Source organism: Rhipicephalus sanguineus, chromosome 5 (genome assembly GCF_013339695.2).
Source record: "Rhipicephalus sanguineus isolate Rsan-2018 chromosome 5, BIME_Rsan_1.4, whole genome shotgun sequence".
NCBI lineage: Eukaryota > Metazoa > Arthropoda > Arachnida > Ixodida > Ixodidae > Rhipicephalus > Rhipicephalus sanguineus.
Window position 1 is genome coordinate 191581711 of NC_051180.1, and position 22673 is coordinate 191604383.

A 22673-nucleotide genomic window follows, 5' to 3' on the forward strand; every position below is an offset into this window, starting at 1 on the left:
GTCGTGAAGCGACGCCCGCTGCGTGCTCACGAGTGAATTAACCGCCTTTGCAATGAGCTGACACCGTTTGACCGAAGCGCGGTACCGCTATGTGGAGCCGATCGTCCCTGACTAGTTGCGTGGAGCGCGTCACTTACTCGGCTCGCGGAGTCACTGCCGGGCCGCTTGCTGGATGCCGTATTCACGCGCTTGTACGTTTTTCGTGCTTGCTTCACTCCGGACCGTGCACGGTTGCGGCGAGTAGCCTCTTCGTTCAACGCGGCGAAAACAAGCATTTTGCAAGCAACGGGCACTCGTCTCCGCGATGCTCTCGCGGCCCTGCACGACGATGCGCGGCGCACTTGATTTGTCACCTAGTCAAACACGCAGTATACGCTGGCTGTCAGTGCATCGACGTTTCTCGGTGCCTGCGCCGCTCAACAACAGCGAGCTACTTTCGTTTCTACAAAGCGACGCGCACTTTAAAGCGGTCTCGCACGACGCGGCGGCGGCGAACGGCAGCATGGCGCGCTCGTACCGCCGTCAATCCGCAAGTGTACGGCGTACGCCACACGCGCAGCCGAGCAGATATCTACAGATGACTGTGATAAGGTTGTCCGCTATAAGTCATAATGTTCATCGACGGCCACCACCTCGCCTTCGCTCTTTTCTGATGCTTATCCGCGAAGGCATCGCCGCAATCGCGCGGAAGTCGTAATCACCGATTGACCGGTCTCTGCATGCCGTTACCAATAATACGGACGACCTTTCTCGGCACATTGTGGCGTCGACGAGTTTAGGGACGCAGTGATCCTTTTTTGCGATGGAAAGTTATCGCGGTTATCACTCCTTGCATTTATGCCTTCTTGCGTTCCAAGGCATTGTTTGGTTCATCGCAGGCGGTCGTAGCTGCAGAGAATGGCGTCAGGAAAGGTTACCTGCGAAAGCTGACCGCAAGGCTTCATGCTGCCCACTATTTTTTTTTTCCTCACTGCCATTCTGCCACTCAAGAAACGTCTGGAAAGTGAGCGACCTTGCTCGCAGCGTCCGAAATCTGCGTGCGGTGCTCGCCGATCTGGGTACTTAGTCGCGAGTAAACTGCAGCGGGGCACGTGCGAGTGCGCGCCCCTTTCACGCTTTAGAAGGCATGTTTTAACTTTTTTTCGCTTCGTGTGCACCATATTTTTACCGCGACCGTGTCTGAAGTGTTTGTTGTAAAAGTAGGAGGCTTTGAAAAATGTTCGCTATATGTGGACGCAGCTTCAATGGTTAGCATAGGAAAATCGTAAGTGCACCCAAATATGGTTGTTATAACCGATAGATCGTTATATCTGGGATCGTTATAAGTGGGTTCGACTGTATAGCATGGTGGGAGCATGAAATAGCGACCGGGCATCACGCAATGCGAATTACGTAACTGGTGGGCCGTTTAAAGCTTTCAACCCATTACAAAAGGCTGAGCCATAATTCTTCATGGTCATCAGTCGTCGCGTCAACAAAGTGCACATAATGCCTTACAGACGTGTAGCTGGTGCCTCGCTTCTCCACAGAACGACGAATAATGTCATTGTGGGTGCTTCCCAACTTCACAAAAATTGTGATTTATGGCGTAGTGGGTACCTTGCTAGTCTACTTGTATTAGTAGCCCCAAGAGAGCTTACAACGGGCTCTAGAAACGCCGCTGTTCCAGCTTTCGCTGTGGCTGTGCTGCGCTTTCAGCGCAGGCATGGTGTTTTTTTTACTAGAATAGCATTGTCTCCTAGGGTTTGGAAACGGATGTTCACATGTGATGTTCACGCAGTGCTGCAGGCACAAAAGAAAAGATCAGCCGGTCAAAGGCCGCACAGTCCACGCGCTGTATCTGCTGCATGGAGGGCTGAGCTGCGTCCAGCAGAAAAGAACGCCTGTGCTCCTTTTTTGTCATACCTTGCTGTGTCACCTATACTAGATCAGGGCGTTTGCTTAGGTAGGCCTTCATGTGCGACTTGAATTTTGAGAATGCTTCTTCTATTGGGTTGAAGAAGGGACTACGCTGGCAGGCGCTTGATAGAGTGCATTGAGTTTGCCAACGCTGTCTGCTCTGCTAGAGCATGAGTAGGTGCACCATCAGAAATGAACACAGCTTCTGTGTCTGTGTTCCCTCGTTCCACTTGGGCTGATACATCGCTGAGGAAATTGTTCAAAACAACCCAGTGAACTTTGTCCAGTGAATAACACCATTTGCAGACATACATGCTACAATATTCAAGTTTGCTTCTTTTGTCGTCATCGTGTGGACAGCTGGCTGCCCTTTAGTTGCCCTGCCAAAGTTCCTGGAACACCAGATATTGTAGTACGTCTTGTCCAAATAGAGCCGGCCCACATGTAGTCCATCTGACTGCAGCCACTTGGCGTACAGCTTACAGCTGTGCTTGACGTCGTTACGGTTGCAGCCAGCGGGCCTGTGTGTCACCAGCTTCACTGAGTGGCTGTCGGCATCCAACAAGCAATCAACTGTTCTTGTACTGATTGTTATTCCGGGCATTTCCTTCTCCAGCGCCTGCTTTATCTGTCTTATAGTAAATGTAGAGTTTTCATCTACAATACGTCTTAGAGTATTCACGACTTCATCTCCAAACTGTTTTTTAGAACCACCACCTCACTTTGACATTTCTTTGTCGGTCGTGGCAGTAGACTTTGCTGTATTGATGTTGATGTCCAGTGCTTCCGCCAGTTGCTTTAGGTTACCACCACACCTGTACATGTCCACAATTCTTGCCTTGTCTAGCACGGACACTCTGCTGTTTTTTTGACAATGTTTGCTTGGATATTTGAAATGTGGTCCTCGCTTGCAGCCAGCCATGGCTACAAGCAGAACTCACTTCTCGTCTCAAATGTTCTCCTCTGAAAATGCGCGTGTTAGAAGCAACCGCACCTGAGCAACACAGCGTTGTCTGTTACATGAACATGTGCATCTCCTTTGATGCATGGTTATTGGTTTTATATAGTTATTCTTTGATTTCAAGAGTGGGTGATTATTGTTTGTAGGTGACCACCACTCTTACCACACTGAGCAGAGGACTTCGAACTGTTTTGCGAAAATTAGCTTTAATGCCGTCTGCTGGCATACGACGTGAATCTCTGCCAGATGCGTTCATGATGACCCGAAATTCTGCAATAGTGATGAGGCATAAACTGACTCAGCGCTTAGACTCCTGCCATGTGCTCTATGGGGGTATACATTTAGTACCCGACCATGGAATTAAACCGCACTGCTTTTTCAATTCTAAGGTATGACACCAAGAAGTTCGGGGAAAATATGGGAGAACGGTACCGCAAAGGGGCACTGCGGTGCTGCTGTATGTGGAGATAAAACTCGTGACACTTCTGTACACCTCTCCACTTTCCCTTTCACGCTGCCTGGAGTTCCCGGTCGACTGCACGCTCACTGCGCGTGTTTTCGTGAGTTCTGTGCCTCATGAGGCATTTAAAGAAGATCCACGTAACTGAGGACTCCTTTTGTAGCTGCAGTGTGGCGAAAGTCTGCACAGCCTTGCAGGAGATGCAAAGAAGGTAATGGCAGGCCCACGTGCTTTTTGCATTACGAAATACTTGTGGCGCAACTGAGAACGAGGAAGAAGAATGAGAGAAGACAGTATAGGGCACCAGGTTCACTACATTTGACTCCAAGAGACAGGATTGTGCAGTTTCCCACAAAATATATCTGCTACAAATCCACGTCATCATTGTTGGCAACCACACATTTCCATCGGCACCGTGTAAATAGACAAAATATATCACCGCACAACACAAATATGACGTGTACACGCCTTTCGCTAGTACATCCCCTATGATATAGAATAGGTGCAGCTGCATAAATACAGGATGGCAAAGAGTCAACTGACATATTATACAGCGAAGCAGGGAAAAAATAGGTGTCTAGAATTAGGACCAAGTATGTCATTTATTTACTACCAATTGCATTTTTTTGAAAACTACATCTGGCAGATGGCCTCCATTTACATCAATGCATTGTTGCAAATGCTTCTTGAAGTCACACATGTGCCTCCGTAGGTCATCATCAATGGCTGCAGCTTTGTCATCAATTTGAAATGTGTAAGTTGGCTCCGTGCCACACTGTATTGATTTTGATTACTGGTGAAAAGACGCAAGTTTCAACGCAGTGTAGTAATTTCTGCTTCAATGCCGGCACAACCGGGCCACGAATGTGTGTCACCCCGTAACTCGATTGAACAGCGCAGTTGTGAAGCAGGAATGAACTCTGGTTATGTCCAATGCTTTGTGCAGATACTCATGTTCTCTGCACACGTCAACTCCGACCATGCACTGCTAGCGCATGCAACAAAATTTGTTTACCTTGTTCAGTGCACTTCACACTTCAGTAAGCCATGCCAGTCATCTGCTTGTTTGGATCATTCTATTTGGGAATCAGTAGAATTTTACGGGTGGAATCAACCCTTTCGTGTTTACAGTGCTGTTATGGCAGTCAACGCAATTACCAGTCCTCCATTGAGGAGACCCAGTCCTCCATTGAGGCGACATTACATTTCACATGCAACGTGAGCTTCGCAAGTACATGGGAGCTGAGGGGAGTGTCGGTCATACCCAGCAGATTAACTTTGCTTTCTCCGGTAGGGGAGTGGCAAATGCTGGCGTCGATGGAAAAACTTAAGCCATTGTCTCCTATATCACAGCACCATATGTCATATGCACTAGCATGCAGTGGCAAAAAAGATTATTCCTATTGTCTCATGTTTACCTTGTTTCAACATTCAGACTGGCAAACCCTTTGTTTTTTTGTGTATGGATTATACTGAGTGGAACTTGGATTAAACTCACTGGCAAGTGGCCCATTTGCGCTGGTGTTCAGATTAAATATGTTGGTACTAGGATTAAATGTTTCGCCCCTAGATTAAAAGAGTTTGGCACTCAGATTATTTCTTTATCTGACACCTGGTTCTGCCAAGTTTTGACACTGTCATGATGTGCGCGGTAGGCTCATCTGGTGTGCGGTGTTTGTGGGTTTGTGCTGTGCCGTGCGCCGACGAAGGCGACGATGAGATAAGAAAAGCAGAATCGTGTTGTCTAAGTCAAGCCAAGCCATGGGGGGAAGATAGAAGAGGAAGACGACGAGGGGCATTCGAGAACGGAAACCGAACGAAGGAGTCGCAAGGTGAAGCGCTCGTCGGGTCCTGGTCCCGAAGCCTACCTGTGCCTGTTGACCGCACGAGCCTCGCTCCCATCAACCGGGCGCTCCAGCAGCCGGCGCCGGTCCGTTGTGCTCGGACCCGGGCGTTTTCCAGACCTGGGCCTGTCCGGGACGTGTTTGCCACACATCGGCTCTGCCGCACGCTCCGCTCCGACCATGCCCGAGTCATCGCTGCTGTCGGCGTAAGACGCGACGACTGATCCGCCTTCGACCGTCACACGATGACGTGTTACACATCTTGTGTAGTGCAGTGGGGGACTACGCTGAGGGTCGGACCTTAAGTCCTTCAAGAATGTGTGTCGTGCTCATAGCTAGGGCAGTTCTTCGCTGTTTCCTTGTAACGCGCCAAGCTTCATCATCATTTTTTTGTGGCATTAAAGCCTTATAACTCAAGCTGCAAATGTCTTCGTCAGTCTCGGCAACAATTATTTAAGTTGCCGTGATTACCCGAACCTTATCCATCACAGACACCATGTCCTCACAGTGTTGGTGCAGCTGGGGAGAGCATCCGCTCTATTGGAAAAGGCTGCATATTGCATGCTTGTTTTCAGGATGTTCCTTGACGCAATGTAACTGAAGATGTCAGAGGTCTTGTGGATTATTATTTTTGACAAGTTCACACGTGAGCAGCTATTGTAGAAAGATTTTACATGTGGCACCCTCATTTCAGAATGCTGCGCGTCACGCATCTTCAGCTGCGACACAGAATATTGCGGCAGCTCAGAACTCGGGTCCCTACAACAGCAACATAATGCTTCAGGAAGAGCTCATGAGCAGCTGCCGGGTGAGTGGCTCTAGTTTCTGCTGACATTCAGAGTTGCCGTCACTGATGTCCACTGATGTGCAGGACGTGGCTGGTGTCATCCCTCGAGTGGTGCAGGGCATCAAGGGCACCGTGGCTGAACCGGACAGTCCTATGGCTCACCACAAGCTGCTCACCTCGTGTCAAGAACTTATCCCGGTTGGTCACATTCCTCAAGAGCAAATGCTACGTAAAGCCTCATTTTGGCAATAATGCCTACCCCAGAAACAAACAAATTGTCAGCGATTTTGCTGCTTTGTAGCCCAGCAGCAAAGGTCTGCAGGTTCAAACTTGAGAACATCAATGTGGGGTGCGTTTTCCCAAGCCTCATACTAAATGCAGCAATTTCACTGTCCATAATTGCTTAAAGCAACAAAAGCCACTTGCATATGAGTGCTGCAACTAGAAGCAGAGGCCTTAGCAGTTGGGAGCACAAAATAAGTACTAGTATATAGTAAAAAAACAGTGCGAAAACACAAGGACGAGACAAATGAAACAGGACTAGCGCTGACTACCAACAAACGCGTTTATTTTTGCGGTGCAAATATATACGCTTCTGGAACAGGAAAAAGACGGAGGGAAGGGATTTTCCTAGCACATGTGCACCTGCCGTGCTTTGTCACCGAATGCGTGGAACGTTTAACTGCAAAGATAATTAATCTCTTTGTCAGTTAGTGTGATAGAAGGGGAGCTAATACAAGAGTGACCTGCCACATGGTACCGTGATAATCGTACCAACGAAGTATATGAAGCCGTGGCAGGTCACTCTTGTATCAGCTCCCCTTCTATCACACTAACTGACAAAGAGATTAACTATCTTTGCAGTTAAGCGTTCCACGCTTCGGTGACAAAGCACGGCAGGTGCGCATGTGCTAGGAAAATCCTCTCCCTTCCGTCTTTTCCCTGTTCCAGAAGCGTATATATTTGCACCGCAAAAATAAATGTGTTTGTTGGTAGTCAGCGCTAGTCCTGTTTCCTCTGTCTCATCCCTGTGTTTTTGCGCTGTTTTTTTACTATGAATGTGTACCAACAAGCTCAAGTTTGCACGCTTCTCAAGTACTAGTAATTCTAATGCATGTGTCTCAAAAAAAAAAAGAGGCTAGTAAAGGAAATCGTATTGCAAAATCTCCGTAATGCTCAACTCCTAATTATGGAGATTTTTTCGAAATCCAGTGCAATGGCTTACTTGAAAATGCCGGCCTTTGTGGTAGCCTCAAAACTCACCGAAGTAGAGACCACCGCGGGTTCAGGCTTAGCGAGCCACAGGGCCGCGTGTGCCGTTGCCTGCTTACGTACGCGCACCGCTCCGCGCGCGTTCCGCTAACGAGGGCGCCGAACGCCGCGCGACAGAGACACCGTGTTCGATCAAATACAACACACAAACACTTAAGTTGACTTTCGGCGGCACCCCAACGAAGCACAACGTCCGCTCCCGGGACGCGGGGAGCAAAGGGCCCCCGCAGGCGGACGGAATACACAAAGGGGTTCCGCGAAGCACGTCGCAGCTCGCAATGGCGAGCTTTGACACGCCGCTTGAGAAACGGTCCTGAGCGGCTATGCTGCGCACTCTCGCGATGACCACTGGGCCTGGTCGCGAGAGTTAGGGCAAATCTCCGCACACGTGGGCCTCCGGCAAGTCCGGCTCAGCGTGGTACGACCACGCACGAACACTTGGCACCGCCTTTGGCTTAGTGTACGGAACAGAAGCTAGCGCAACGGTAAACACGCCCGCCAAGGATGCCAAGGCACCCAGGCAGGCTACAGTCCGGCGATTCCCAAAGGGGACGTCGGAGTGCAAGGAAAACGTGACCTCACCGTTCGCTGGCCCAGGAGAGCGAGAGAGAGAGCCGTCCCAGCGTGCACCGAAATCTCGCAAATTCTGAGATCGCGTACAGCGCCACCACGAGAACCCGGCGGTGCATGGCGCAAGATGGCGCCACATTGCCGCCGCGGGAGGGAACGGGGAGAAAATGGGTCAGCAGACGGCAAATCCCCGCGCAAAGGCTACGGGCGTGCCTCGAATCCCCACACCTTGTAACAGCTGTCAGAAACACTCACAGGTCTAGAGCATGTTCAAAACATGTAAATGTACAAACATTGCATGCAGAGTGAAGTTGGGCCTTCTGTGCATAATCTAGCCACTGCTGTGAGTTCATTACCACGCGATAGCTCATCACCTGAAGTCTTGATTTTGCTCCAGAGTTGCTGCTAAATGCGAGTTCATGCTTTGTAGACTGAGGTGCAGGGCATGCATGATGTTTTTCTGTCAGCTTGATGTGCACGTTAGAACCTTTGTGTCTCATCACAGCCGGCCAGCCAGATGGTGTCGGCATCCAAAGGCTGTGTGCCTACCATTGTGGAGCCGGCCTGTGCTCTGCAGCTGAGCAATGCCACCAAGCAGATGTCATCTGCAATGTCTGACCTGCGTATTGCCTTAGACAAGGTCAGTGACGGCTCCTGTCTTTGTCAAGTGTTTCACTCATTAGCATGACATTGCTTCAGCATGTCTTTAATGGGTCACCAAAGGCAAATATGAAATTGATGTCCATTGTTGAACTTACCTTGCAGCGCTGGTCTTGTGCCAAACAGATGCTTAAAATTTTATTTTTTTACAGCTACTGCAATCCCTGTAGGGGATCTTAGCAGGGTGGAAATACAACATATTATGGAAGAAATGCAACAAAACAAAACAGGGTAGAAGGCATTGCTTCAAAAGTACAAATACAACAAATACATGTTATGCAAATGAATACATTGTTTTAGGTTATTGCGCATACAAATATAGCCCTTATACAAAACATCAACTAAATAAACAAAAACTCGGCAAAAAGAAATACATATTATGAAGGTAATTAATAGATGTTTGCAGCAAATGAAGGTGGGGAACGTTGAGTAACTTGGGTGTTAGTCAGGTTGTTCCATTCAGTCACAGTCCTTGGAAAAAAGGAATAGTTGAAACAATTGTTTTTTACGCTGAACGGAGTGATTGTTCTGTCTTGTGGCATACCAAGAAGAAAAAGTAATTATATCAGATATGTTAATATTGTAATGTTTATTGATAAATTGAAATAACAATTTTAGTCGGAATAAGTGCAGGCAAGTTGGCTTGTTTTAGAAGTTCAGTTGCAGAGGTACGGGTGTAGTTATTGTAAATGAAGCGAACTGCCTTCCGCTGCACCCGCTCGAGTTTTTTTATGTTAGTTTGCGTATGGGGGGGTCCCAAATAATGGCGGCAAAATCAAGGACTGGAAGTATAAAAGAAAGGTGAACAAGCTTTACATTTCTAAAATGTGACATTTTTCTGAAGCTCACCTACTTGAAATCCCAGCTACCAAGATTTGTTTCATGATCATGCAAGCAGCGATGCCATAGTTGAGAATTAAAATTTAACTGATGCTGTGCCCACCGGGGCTCACGGGGTGAACCCGCAGTATTGAGTCCCGGGCATCTGCGTCAACGTCGCCTTCAGGTTTTTGGCATCAATCGCATTGTGTTCGTAGCCCTTATCACAAATAATCAATGTCTCCATTCTATGTTTCTGGTTTACACTTTAAAGAACTGTTTCTGCATGGATAATTCCATCTAAAAGAAACATCAGTGTCAGCGTTCCACCCTTTTGTGCTGCCTGTACAAGCACCGCGGTGGCATAGACAAATGTCGTCTTAGGAAACTTTCCACGACAGTCGAAACTTAAATGCTTGGTGGATCGATGCGATGGAAAGAAGTTATTCAAGCCCTGGAGAACCACTTTTATCTGTTGGAAACATTCTGGGACTGCTTCACACACCTCCAAAAGGGTCACTTGTATGTTTAAATAGCGCACCTTTTTTGATCATTTCTCTTGATGAGCATGGGCTGTCACACTGTGGGAACATGTGTAATTTTTTTCTTGCGCCGACGTCTCAGTTTTTTTCAATGCTTTACTACAGCGGTGCGGCAGCTATCTCTCGCGCATCCGGTTTCGTCCTTCAAGTGGTTCTCGCTTCTTGTGCTCGCAAAACTGATTGATGTCCGGTTGGCAGTCTCTCAAAGGGTGACTGCTTGTTACTCCCGTTTATTGCTCACCAGGGCGCAATTACACATGTTTCCACGCAGGCGCTGACTTACACAAATGATTCCACCGTGGTTGCATTTCCTGTTCTGGGGACTCACAAAAGCCAATTCCATCTCGTTGGCAATAAGACGATGGATTATTATAGGTTTCTCACTTGTTTTGTTTTTGACGCATGCATAACCGTACAGTTTTTTCTTCAGTGCGCTCACCTATGCAGTTAGCTTACGCTATGAAAGTACCTGCTGGTTGCTTTGCTGCAGGAGAGTCGAGCGGCATGCTCTGGTGAACTTATATTTGTACATCTGTGAATTATTTATATCACAACGCATCATTTTTTAAAAGTCGTATAAGCTTTTTTCTTAAATTTTTGTTGTTGTTACTCATGAATAAGCCATGTGTATATAACAACACAATTTTTTTGTCGCTTTATCACACCCTAAACAAACTATGACAACTTTCTTTCGAAGTAGTGCCCAAAGAAATCAAATCAGCAATAACAAAAACGACCCTGGGGGATTACATCTGGCAAAAAAAATTCGGCCCTCCAAGTGTTAAAACAAACGGGAATCCATGGTTAATGAGTACAAAATAGAACTCTGGTAAATTACATAGATTGGCATGACAAGACACATTTTCAAGATTTCAGTATTTTCAGCATTGAATACTCTTTCAAGGTTGGAAGCAACCCAGGTACGCCATTGTTTTTGCTCACAGTGATAGCAAAACCAAGCCTGCATAAGGCATTCTACACATTGTTCCGTTTGTTTTTTCCTACCAACTTAGAAACAGCAAGCTTTATTGAATGTACAACACATCTGCGCATTCACTGCCAGAAAAGCAGGCGTTGTGGTCGTCGTTCCTTATGCAGTGAGCTGCTACACATTTGGGCTAGTTCCGAGTGTGCACGTCACGTTTTCGAGCATAATGGTGAGCCGGCCCACATATCACCCACCAAAGGACCTGAAAGCGAGGATGGAAATTCTGGAGTTGACTGAGGTGTCCTCAGCACAACGGAGGTTGCGAAGAAATATGACATAACAAAGAGCGCTCTGTCGACTTACATCAGGGAGTCTATCAGAGCTGGATATGCAAAGCAGAAAGTCCAGCCATCCAGAAAGCGGATGTCAGCTCATCCCCAACTTGAAGATGTCTTCGTCATGTGGATTAAGCAGGTTCGTAGCCGGAACCTTCCATTGAGCGGGCCGATAATTGCAGCCAAAGCGAGGGAACTTGCGAGCAAGAAGGCCCTCGAAGAATTCACGGCGTCGAATGGGTGACTGTCGCGATCCAAAGAATGCCACGGGCTGACTTTTAAGAGTATTTGTGGCGAGAAAGTGTACGTAGACACAGCCGCATGCGGAGAGTGCCTCTCTGGCGAGCTGAAGGATCGCCTTGCTTTGTATTCGTTTGACGACGTCTTTAACGCCGATGAAACGACACTGTATTATAAAAGTGCTCCCCAATTGGGTGATCACTTTTCGAATTGACGATTGTGCCGTCGGCACAATCGAATGCACATAACAAACATAGTCAGCACATAATGAACGGCGTGGCCGCTAGGCTGACTCGGTCACATGTGACGCATTATAACTAGTTAGCAGCCAAAATAATGCAACTTTTTTTAACGCAAAATGGTAGATGATGTCCTTGACTTCAATCAAAGAGATTTAAAAAAAATTAAAAAATGGGCTTTTTGAGAAAACTATTTTAAACTTTGGTGTTTTTGGTAAACCACTTATGTTTCAGCCCAATTATGGAGGGAAACGGAGCATGATAAAACCACGGAAATTATTTTAAAAGAGAGTGCAGATATCAAAGTTAGTATGTACCAATTTTTATTATCTTCAGTTTAACTTGTTTGCAGCAATAAATTCTTCAAATACAGGTATTTTGTGTGATTTCCCATGTTTGTGATTCATATCTTCAAAAGTGCTTTGGCAGGCAAGAAAAATAATAGACTCAAAAGATCGCATTTCACTTGTTCTTTGAAGGCAATAAATATTGTGACCAAGAAGTGCACGGTTTTTTCCCCTAGGTGCGCTCAAAATTAAGAAATTGCGAAATTGGTGGAAAGGTGTCTTTTGCGGTCAAAATTTTTTTTTCAGGCAAACAAATTTTTTTACGCATAACTAACTTCTAAACCGTTGTTCTGGGCCGAATGCCTAGGCCTAGCAGTAAATTTAATCAAAATCAGGAATGGTGACCGGAACCTCATGCTCGATCTTATCTGGACACACCCCTCTGTCTCTGCAATCTCATCACTACTTATAGTGTCACCTAATCTGACCACATAAGCGCATAAAAGTCCAAAGCCACCAAGAGTTGACACTCTTTCGAACTGGTGTTGTCACACCGAGAAAATCAAATTCTGGTTGTGAGCAATGGTAGGCAATAAGCAACCCTTGGACTGGTTACATAAGAATACCAAACAAAGTGCGATTGGCAGTTGGATGCCAAGAAAGTCTGGCTCTCACCATGGCAGCCTATGCCTTCTTCCCAGCCAAGGCATTGGAAGCATAGGAATTTCTGAGTATTTTAATAAATAACACTAAAATTCGGCCCTCTGGCTTCTAGAAATTCAGTTATCACCCTTGCCTGTGCTGAAACGGTAGTCTGCGAGGCATTCATTGTTTCCGAACATTCATAAAAGCTTGCGGTGATATCAAGCATGGCACAAAATGTGCCTAAATTGCATCACCCCTCATAATCATATTGTGGTTTTGGGACATAAAACCCGGAATGTGCTTTTTGATAGCACCAGTGCTTATTCACAGCATTTCATTTCACCACAAAGTGCTTGGCCACGGGTTTCGAGAAGGCGGCTCAGCTCGCAGAATGCTGGGTGGCGGAGTTCGGTGACGATGTGCAATATGTCTTAACCGCCAGGGACGAAAAATCTGCATACAGAATGGCCAACCTCTGCTCCGAGCAGTCAGCGTGCGCTGCAGGACGAGATTATTCATGGGTTGCTGGCGCATGAAATGCCCACCTGCGGTTTCGAGGCGCTGGCAGGTGATGTGTTTCGTTGCTTGTGACAAAGCAAATTGCCGCTTGTTTGCTTGTGCATATCCGCTATCGTGATGTTCTTGCCCATCTCAGCCCCGTTGGCAGAGTGAGGCCTAGCCACGACTGAGCAGCAGGCACGTGGTGTGGAAGGCTGCGGTGCCCGAGGTTTCAGAGTACGTAATAATTCGTTGCGAGTACAAGGAGTCGCCCCGTGAGAGTCTGCGTCCTGGCGTCCAGTTAGGGTGGCCGATGCAATGTGCTGGTGAGCTGAACCTATAACCGCGTGTCCGACGAGTCGACGCAGTATCCCAGCCAATCAGAGATGCGCTTTTGTGATGTTCTCGACAAGCACCTACCACTATCGTAATCTGATGATTGAGCTTCCGCTTGCAGCTGCCACTATAATGTGTAACTATATTCTGAATGATTGTCGACCCGAGAACACATGAATGGTAGTTTACCACTATCCATCAAAAGGAAGGCATATAACAGCTGCATCTTACCGGCACTTACCTACGAAACAGAAACCTGGAGTCTTACAAAGAGGATTCAATTAAAATGAGGACGACGCAGCGAGCAATGGATAGGAAAATGATAGGTGTAACCTTAAGGGACAAGAAGAGAGCAGAGTGGGTCAGGGAACAAATGGGTATTAAGGACATCATAGCCGAAATCAACAAGAATATAAATGGACATGGGCAGGACATGTAGCACGTAGGCAGTATATAACCACTGGTCATTAAGGGTAACTGACTGGATTCCAAGAGAAGGCAAACGTGTGAGGGGGAGACAGAAAGTGAGGTGGGCAGATGAGATTCAGAAGTTTGCGGGTATAACGTGGCCGCAACAAGCGCAGTACTGGATGGAATGGTGAAACATGGGCCTTTGCCCTGCAGTGAGCGTAGTCAGGCCGATGATGATGATGATATTCTGAATGTTGACCCGAGAACACATAACGAGTGCGAACACACAATTAAGCAGTGCAATTTTCGACAGCCATGACTTCGCGATGTGCAAGCAGCAGACATATGACTATGCGCCCACCCCGGTGGCAGCAGCGGACCAATGGCGAGGTGTGCAGGAGCAACATGGCAGACGCAGCCAATTGGAGGCTTTGAAACGACCTTTAGACATTTGCTTTTTGTGCCCTTGTTTTTCAGAAGAGGAGCCAGTTGAAGTGACGAACCCAAGATGGTGGCGCTCGGTTCTGCCAATGCAGGGCTATTATTTTTCATAAAATGCTGTTTTTCTGCGATTGCTGCAACAATTTTTGCCATTTTGGCAGGCCCAACAACTTTCTAAAAGCACTTCTAGGCAGTTTTTGGTGAAGATATTCTGGGAATGGGAAAGAAAAAATGGTTACACAAATTGAAAGTGATTTTCATAAAATCAATTTTTTTGCGATTTCTCACAACTTTACCCCTTTGAGGGTAGAATTTTTTTGCGTCGTGCTTTTTATTGCCGATTTAAATTCTTCAAATGAATCTATATAAAAAATTGTGATTTTTTTTTAGGGTGACAATAAAGTCACCAAAAAATCGTTTCTGTTGTTACACATGCATGGTTTATTCATGCGTGTGTAACACATCACATATCTTGATTCCATCTACAGGTTGCACAACTAGAATCCGACGTTCACAATCAGTCAAGCCTTTCGTGCAAAGAGTCAATTCCTTTAAATATTCTTTCTTTCCTCACACAATAAACGATTGGTATAACCTGTCTAACAAAGCTGTAACCCAAAAATCTGTGCTATCCTTTGAAGAGCATTTGATCTGAAGTGTTCTGTAACCTGTTCAGACTACCTTGACATCATTTGTTGACTTACAACACTTTATTGGTAGAAAGGGAAGGATGAACATTTATACACTTCGCTGACATGCGCCACAACCGGGGCAACTGACGATTTTTTTTTTTTTTTTTTGAACATTATACATAGAGCAACCATCACTGCGCACACGGGCGTATCACTCATGGTCTGTTTAGATATGATATTTCATGAGATGAAAGTGCTATCGAAGGAGAGCTGATGCAACTGCTATCGAACTTTCTGATGAAGTCTGCCTCGATGATTTCGCGTGTCAACTGCAAAGAATGCCTGGCCAGGACCTCGCTTTTTTCAAAGAAGGGCGCGCAGCCACAGTCACGACAATGAATGCCCAAGTGGCCCTGAACCGTGTTGTACACATTGTTGTGGTGCTCTCTTAGACGGTCGTTTAAGCACCTACCAGTCTGTCCCACGTATTTCTTCCCACAGGACAGAGGAATCACGTATACCACGCCAGTGGTACAGGGCACAAACTGCTTTTTATGCTTCACAGAACAACCATTACGGCTGCCACTCGAAGCAAACTTGCAAAGCTTGGACAACTTCTCCGGTGCGGAAAACACTACCTTAACGCCAGCACGTTGCCCTACCCTCTTAAGTTTGTGGGACAGATCATGTATGTACGGAAGTACAGCAAGTTTTTTCTTTTCAACGTGCGCAACTGGTACACGGTCATTTTCACCACGTCTGATTTGTTTTAACAGCTTTTCCGCCACAGCCGAAACCAGAGCCTTCTTATACCCTGCAGATACCAAGCGGCTAACCTGGGCGTCAAAACTTTTTTGCATCGAATGCGGACACGACCTTCTAAGGGCATTGACGAGGCACACATTCGCTATTCCTCTTTTTACTAATTTTGAATGAGCGGAATGGAATGACAGAAGTGGTTTTCCGCTCCTCGGTTCAAAACACCAACATACATGTTCGCTAGAGAGGCACAGTTTGATATCCAAGAACCTTAAGTAACCATTTTCGGGTAATTCGTGCGTCAGCTTCAGCGGAAGTAGGTTCTGCCTAAACACATTTAAGACTTCTTCCGCAGTTTGTTCAAATGACTCTTTCGGACAATCAATGAAAATCAAGAAATCATCTACATATCTGCACACTTTTTCAACTACGGACACATCGAGGTTGGACAGAATATTGCGATCTTTTTGGGCAAGGTAGATATCGCTTAGGATAGGTGCCAGGCACGACCCGATGCAAACGCCACTTTTTTGTATGTACTGGCAACCTTCCCACGAGACAACCGTTGATTTAAGGTACATTGTCATCAAATTCATAAACCCGCTCACTGCGATCCCTGTGGCATTCTGGAAAGCTGTTGGCCCGAAACTGTCAATAGCGTCTTCTACACATTTTAACATGTCGTCATGTGGCAGAGAATAATATAAATCCTTAACGTCTACAGAAAAAGCACTCAGGCCCTTGCTGTTTTGCTTTAAAAACCTGATTACAGCGTCCGAGTCTTTTACTAGAAAGGGGTCGTCAACCGTTAGTAGCTTAAGCTTGCTTTGCAAAAATATTGCGACAGATTTCTGCCAGGTCCCTCTTTCGGTTACGATTACTCGCAGCGGGCAGTCATCTTTGTGTGTTTTAGCTGTAAAAAGGAAATCTAAGCTAAGCTTTGTTGATTTTTCGACAGACTTGGCTAACTTATCGAAGTTTAGAGAAGTAATGAGCCTCTTGGCCTCGGATTTTACTTTCTTCAAAGAGATACCATCGTCACGTCTGAATGCAGAGCTGATAGCCAGAGTGGCTTTGTCATTAAAGGTACCCGAACGTAAAACAGCAAAACCTCCTTCTTTGTCTGAAGGTAAAAGCACTAGAGATTGCGCCTTCAAGAAGGAGACTACAGACTTGGTCTGCACGGCACTGTGACGTGGTTTTTGACGGAACAAAATGTCAACACCTTCCGAGACACACCTGTTTGATTCGTCCTCCGGCATGCGTTGAGCAACTTGCCTAACAAGCGTAAGCAGTTCATGTGGCGTTTTTCGAGGCTCCACAGCGAACTTTGGTCCAAGTCCCAGGATCTGGTTCACTTCTTCCGGAAGGGCAATTTCACCCACGATGTGCACACGGTGCATGCCGGATGTGCATCACCCATGTGCATGCCGGAGGACGAATCAAACAGGTGTGTCTCGGAAGGTGTTGACATTTTGTTCCGTCAAAAACCACGTCACAGTGCCGTGCAGACCAAGTCTGTAGTCTCCTTCTTGAAGGCGCAATCTCTAGTGCTTTTACCTTCAGACAAAGAAGGAGGTTTTGCTGTTTTACGTTCGGGTACCTTTAATGACAAAGCCACTCTGGCTATCAGCTCTGCATTCAGACGTGACGATGGTATCTCTTTGAAGAAAGTAAAATCCGAGGCCAAGAGGCTCATTACTTCTCTAAACTTCGATAAGTTAGCCAAGTCTGTCGAAAAATCAACAAAGCTTAGCTTAGATTTCCTTTTTACAGCTAAAACACACAAAGATGACTGCCCGCTGCGAGTAATCGTAACCGAAAGAGGGACCTGGCAGAAATCTGTCGCAATATTTTTGCAAAGCAAGCTTAAGCTACTAACGGTTGACGACCCCTTTCTAGTAAAAGACTCGGACGCTGTAATCAGGTTTTTAAAGCAAAACAGCAAGGGCCTGAGTGCTTTTTCTGTAGACGTTAAGGATTTATATTATTCTCTGCCACATGACGACATGTTAAAATGTGTAGAAGACGCTATTGACAGTTTCGGGCCAACAGCTTTCCAGAATGCCACAGGGATCGCAGTGAGCGGGTTTATGAATTTGATGACAATGTACCTTAAATCAACGGTTGTCTCGTGGGAAGGTTGCCAGTACATACAAAAAAGTGGCGTTTGCATCGGGTCGTGCCTGGCACCTATCCTAAGCGATATCTACCTTGCCCAAAAAGATCGCAATATTCTGTCCAACCTCGATGTGTCCGTAGTTGAAAAAGTGTGCAGATATGTAGATGATTTCTTGATTTTCATTGATTGTCCGAAAGAGTCATTTGAACAAACTGCGGAAGAAGTCTTAAATGTGTTTAGGCAGAACCTACTTCCGCTGAAGCTGACGCACGAATTACCCGAAAATGGTTACTTAAGGTTCTTGGATATCAAACTGTGCCTCTCTAGCGAACATGTATGTTGGTGTTTTGAACCGAGGAGCGGAAAACCACTTCTGTCATTCCATTCCGCTCATTCAAAATTAGTAAAAAGAGGAATAGCGAATGTGTGCCTCGTCAATGCCCTTAGAAGGTCGTGTCCGCATTCGATGCAAAAAAGTTTTGACGCCCAGGTTAGCCGCTTGGTATCTGCAGGGTATAAGAAGGCTCTGGTTTCGGCTGTGGCGGAAAAGCTGTTAAAACAAATCAGACGTGGTGAAAATGACCGTGTACCAGTTGCGCACGTTGAAAAGAAAAAACTTGCTGTACTTCCGTACATACATGATCTGTCCCACAAACTTAAGAGGGTAGGGCAACGTGCTGGCGTTAAGGTAGTGTTTTCCGCACCGGAGAAGTTGTCCAAGCTTTGCAAGTTTGCTTCGAGTGGCAGCCGTAATGGTTGTTCTGTGAAGCATAAAAAGCAGTTTGTGCCCTGTACCACTGGCGTGGTATACGTGATTCCTCTGTCCTGTGGGAAGAAATACGTGGGACAGACTGGTAGGTGCTTAAACGACCGTCTAAGAGAGCACCACAACAATGTGTACAACACGGTTCAGGGCCACTTGGGCATTCATTGTCGTGACTGTGGCTGCGCGCCCTTCTTTGAAAAAAGCGAGGTCCTGGCCAGGCATTCTTTGCAGTTGACACGCGAAATCATCGAGGCAGACTTCATCAGAAAGTTCGATAGCAGTTGCATCAGCTCTCCTTCGATAGCACTTTCATCTCATGAAATATCATATCTAAACAGACCATGAGTGATACGCCCGTGTGCGCAGTGATGGTTGCTCTATGTATAATGTTCAAAAAAAAAAAAAAAAATCGTCAGTTGCCCCGGTTGTGGCGCATGTCAGCGAAGTGTATAAATGTTCATCCTTCCCTTTCTACCAATAAAGTGTTGTAAGTCAGCGCTCTGTGTGCGTCGCCTTTCTTGTCCTCGTTTTCTCTTGCGCTGTATCCCCTCCGATGTCTAACCAACACGCCCAAGCTTCGATACTAAATCATTTGTTGTTCTTTTTTGCCCAAATGTACATTTCCTATGTTTATGTGCCACTCAGCTGTGGTGTAAGTTAGACCACAGTATTTATAAATAAATAAAATAAATTAAATAAAAAAAGCTTATATGACTTCTAGATAATAATGGGTTATAATAAACATAATTCACAGACGTACGAAAATAAGCGCACCGGAGTACGCCGCTCGACTCGCAGCAGCGCTACTAGTAGTAGGCAGTTTTATAGCGTAAGTGGACTGCGTGGGTGAGCTCACTGAAGAAAAAAACTGCATGGTTGTGCACACGTCCGGAAAGCAGAACAAGTGAAAAACCTATAATAATCCTTCATCTTACTGCTAACAACTTGGCAGTGGTTCTTGTGAGTCCCGAAAACAGGGAATGCAACCACGGTGGCATTGTTTGTATAAGTCAGCACCTTCCCGAAAACATGTGTAATTGCATCACGGTGAGCAATAAAGGATACAGTAACAAGCGACCGCCCTTTAAGACATTTAAAACTGGGCAGCCATCAGTTTTGCGGGAGCAAGAAGTGAGAACCGTCCGAATGACGAAATTGGAACAAGCCACTGCACGCCCGTGCACGACCGGATGCACGAGCGATAGCCGGCACGCTGATGTAGTAAAGCATTTTAAAAAAAAAAGAAAGAAAAGGAACGGCAAGAAAGACATCGGCACAAGAAAAGAATTCCACGTATTCCCGCAGTGTGGCAGCACATGCCAAGCAAGAGAAATGATCTAAAAAGGCAGGCTTTTTAAACATACAAGTGAAGACATACATGCATGGCATTGACCATTTTAGAGGTGTTCGGGGGGGGACATACTTGTACGTCATTGACCCTGAAAGAGTCAAGGCTGTTTCACATGCTGCAATTGTAGCAAAAAGACTTGTTCTGTTCACACTGTTCACAGCTCCCAGTAATGGCTGTTTGGTTTCATATGTGCTGTGAATGGGCTGTGATTTTTATGAACGGTAGTGAAGAGCATGCATGTTTTGTCATTTAAAAACGCTTTTCAGTCTAAATTAATTTCGAAGAGTGCAACAGCGACCAAATGTAAAACAAACGTTGGCACTATTTCAGTGGCTCAGCCGGCTTGGTGCAATTTCGACGGGTCACGACTAAAAAATTGCTCCACTGATGCGAACAGAGTGAAAAATTTCCAACGTGTCAGCCACTCACCACTGACCACTGCAGCGAGAAAGAGCAGCCATTCTTTTATTGCGAGTGAATTCGCTGCCTGAAAATCGCTGTGTCACGTCATCACGTCACGTCAAACAGCCTTTAAATGACTCCAGCACTCAAATGATTTGGCCAGTGCTCGCCCAACATCTTTGTCTTTCAGGATACAGAGACTAGCAAAGGCTGTGGATAGCAAGCGTCAGTGCACTTCATTCTTTGCTGGTCAAAAACATGGTTTGTTTGCGCTACCAGGAATTGGCCGACTTGACACGAAAAAGGACACACACAGGATGTGTTGATGGGCTTCCCCCTGTGTGGGTCATTTTGCGTGTCAAGTTGTCCAGTTCCTGGCAGCGCGAATAAGCCATGTATTCGCACCAACTAACCCCCATAGCAGCTTTACTTGCTGGTCAAAGCTTCAGGCGGCCAAGTGCTGGCACAACTTTGAGACAGTCTTGAAGCATAACTTAGCCCTATTAACTGATTTACAATGCGCTGAGCGGTAAAGGAGCCTTATTTGCACATTGCTTCGAATGAGTGACCAACCCTTACCAACAAGCACACATTCAAAAAGGTCATGGTTCCATTTTGTGGTAGCTCATATATCCATAAACGACAGTCAGGGAGCATGAACTTCTCATAAAAAACAAATTTTCTGCACATTTGCCAGTGCATTGCTTTTCCTGCATGCCTGACCTAGGTTTTCCAGTGTCCCTGTTCTTGGCAAGAGTAAAGATACTCTGGCATATGAGGTTATGGAAGTGTATTACATTAAAAAGAAGAAAAATTTGTGTAAGTTACACATCTGTTGTTCTGCATGACGACAAGTTTAATTCCTTTCAATCTTTTCTAGATTAAAAACAAAATTTTTTTCCCTTCCCCTTCTCCATTGTATCTTGACAAGCGTGTGAGGCTCCGTGCTTTGCGCATGGCTACTACTACTACTGCTATATCATTCCTTTTCTGGAAATAATGTTAGTTGCGAGTGACACCCTTTTCTCTTTCATTTCGAGTCCTTCCATGGTGGTTACGCATCTTTTTGTATTTCAGTAAGCATGTGCCAACTAACCCAGCAACAAGTATTATGAAGCTTGTCACTTCTCGAGGAGCGACAACAGGCACTCATAAAAATGTAATTTGATCGAGTACAGTAAACTGCCGCTATAACCAAGTGAATGAGGTCTAGGTTTTGATGAAAACTCGTCTGGTGAGGAAAAATCATGGTTGAAGAACATGTACACTTGCCGTTGACGAGTGTACGTTTTATTCAACCAACCAAGTGAATGGGACAGCGGAAAAATTTGACACAAGCGGTAATTATGTACAAGCGAATACTCAATACAAGCTAAATACATCAAGCTTAAATCACGCTACGACTGCAAGGAACCCTAAATGCAAGATATTCAGAGAAGTAAGCCTTTATTCAGGTGCAAAAAAAGGCAGTCAGCCTTGTCTGTCTCGTGTTCTCACAAGGTGTGAGCAATCCCTGCTCCAATTTGCTCCCACATTGCGTGACGTCATAGTCACCACACATGCATTTAACATTGTTTTGCAGCACCTGGAGGTACTGTCGAGTCCATGCCAAAGTTGACATTTCACTTGGCTGTTCATCAATCAGCTCTCCGTCAAGGCCATTAAGAACGTCAACTATTCCAGCATTAGTAGACACGACTCGGGCACTGTAACAACAGATGTAGGGAGTAACGCACGAATGCACAGAGCGCCCTGCGTGTGTTGTTTTACCTACAGCTGCACCCAAAAGTCATGTTTGCTCATTCGCACCAACTTGCCCAATAACAAGTGTTATTCCTGCATTTCTAGCTGGGGTGTGAATGCGTCCCAAGTCACCTTCCACTTCTTTGCTGGCTTCTTTGCAATGCACCGACTCACAGAGATAGCTGCAAGTCTGGTCATCATTGTCCGGCTCGCTGCCACTTTTGTGGGAAAAGATGGCATGCACAAACCTGCTGGTGATGCACAAAGCAGGCTGCAAGAGCATATGCTGGGCAAGCGTAATGAATCAGTTCATAAACAGGTGTCCACGTTTTCAGCAGTCCAGCACATACACAGACGGGTGCATAGTGCGCACTGAAGTGACTGAACCCACTGAACCACAACTGAACTCTGAAATGCGTGACCGCTGGCCACCATAGGAAACTAGTGCGTAGCTTGGGCAGTGCTACAGAATGCCACTAGTGCAACATGTGGTTAAGTGAGCTTGAATAGGGTGACGCAAGCTGCGTGCAGTAGTATACTCCTTGCATACTGTTTTTGCCGTGCTCACCTGCTCCGTGCTGCTTGGCCCCAAATCTGTGCATAGCAAGGAGGAGAAGAGAGCTTGGCCAATTCAGGCTTCTCCTCCTCCTGCGTGCATACTGGCGACAGACAGAAAAGGTCACCCACCGCTCGACGTGGCCTCAGCCATAAGGGCCGCAACTTG

At 46.1% G+C, this 22673-nt stretch overlaps 1 protein-coding gene across 1 annotated transcript in view; it reads left to right on the forward strand.

Moving 5' to 3' along the window:
* Positions 1-22673, forward strand: part of LOC119394536 (talin-2) — a 612547-nt gene that overhangs the window by 332205 nt on the left and 257669 nt on the right. The window contains exons 25-27 of the mRNA XM_037661859.2: positions 5859-5972; positions 6036-6149; positions 8299-8433. Coding sequence (XP_037517787.1) covers positions 5859-5972; positions 6036-6149; positions 8299-8433 — 363 coding nt within the window. The remainder of the gene's footprint in view (positions 1-5858; positions 5973-6035; positions 6150-8298; positions 8434-22673) is intronic.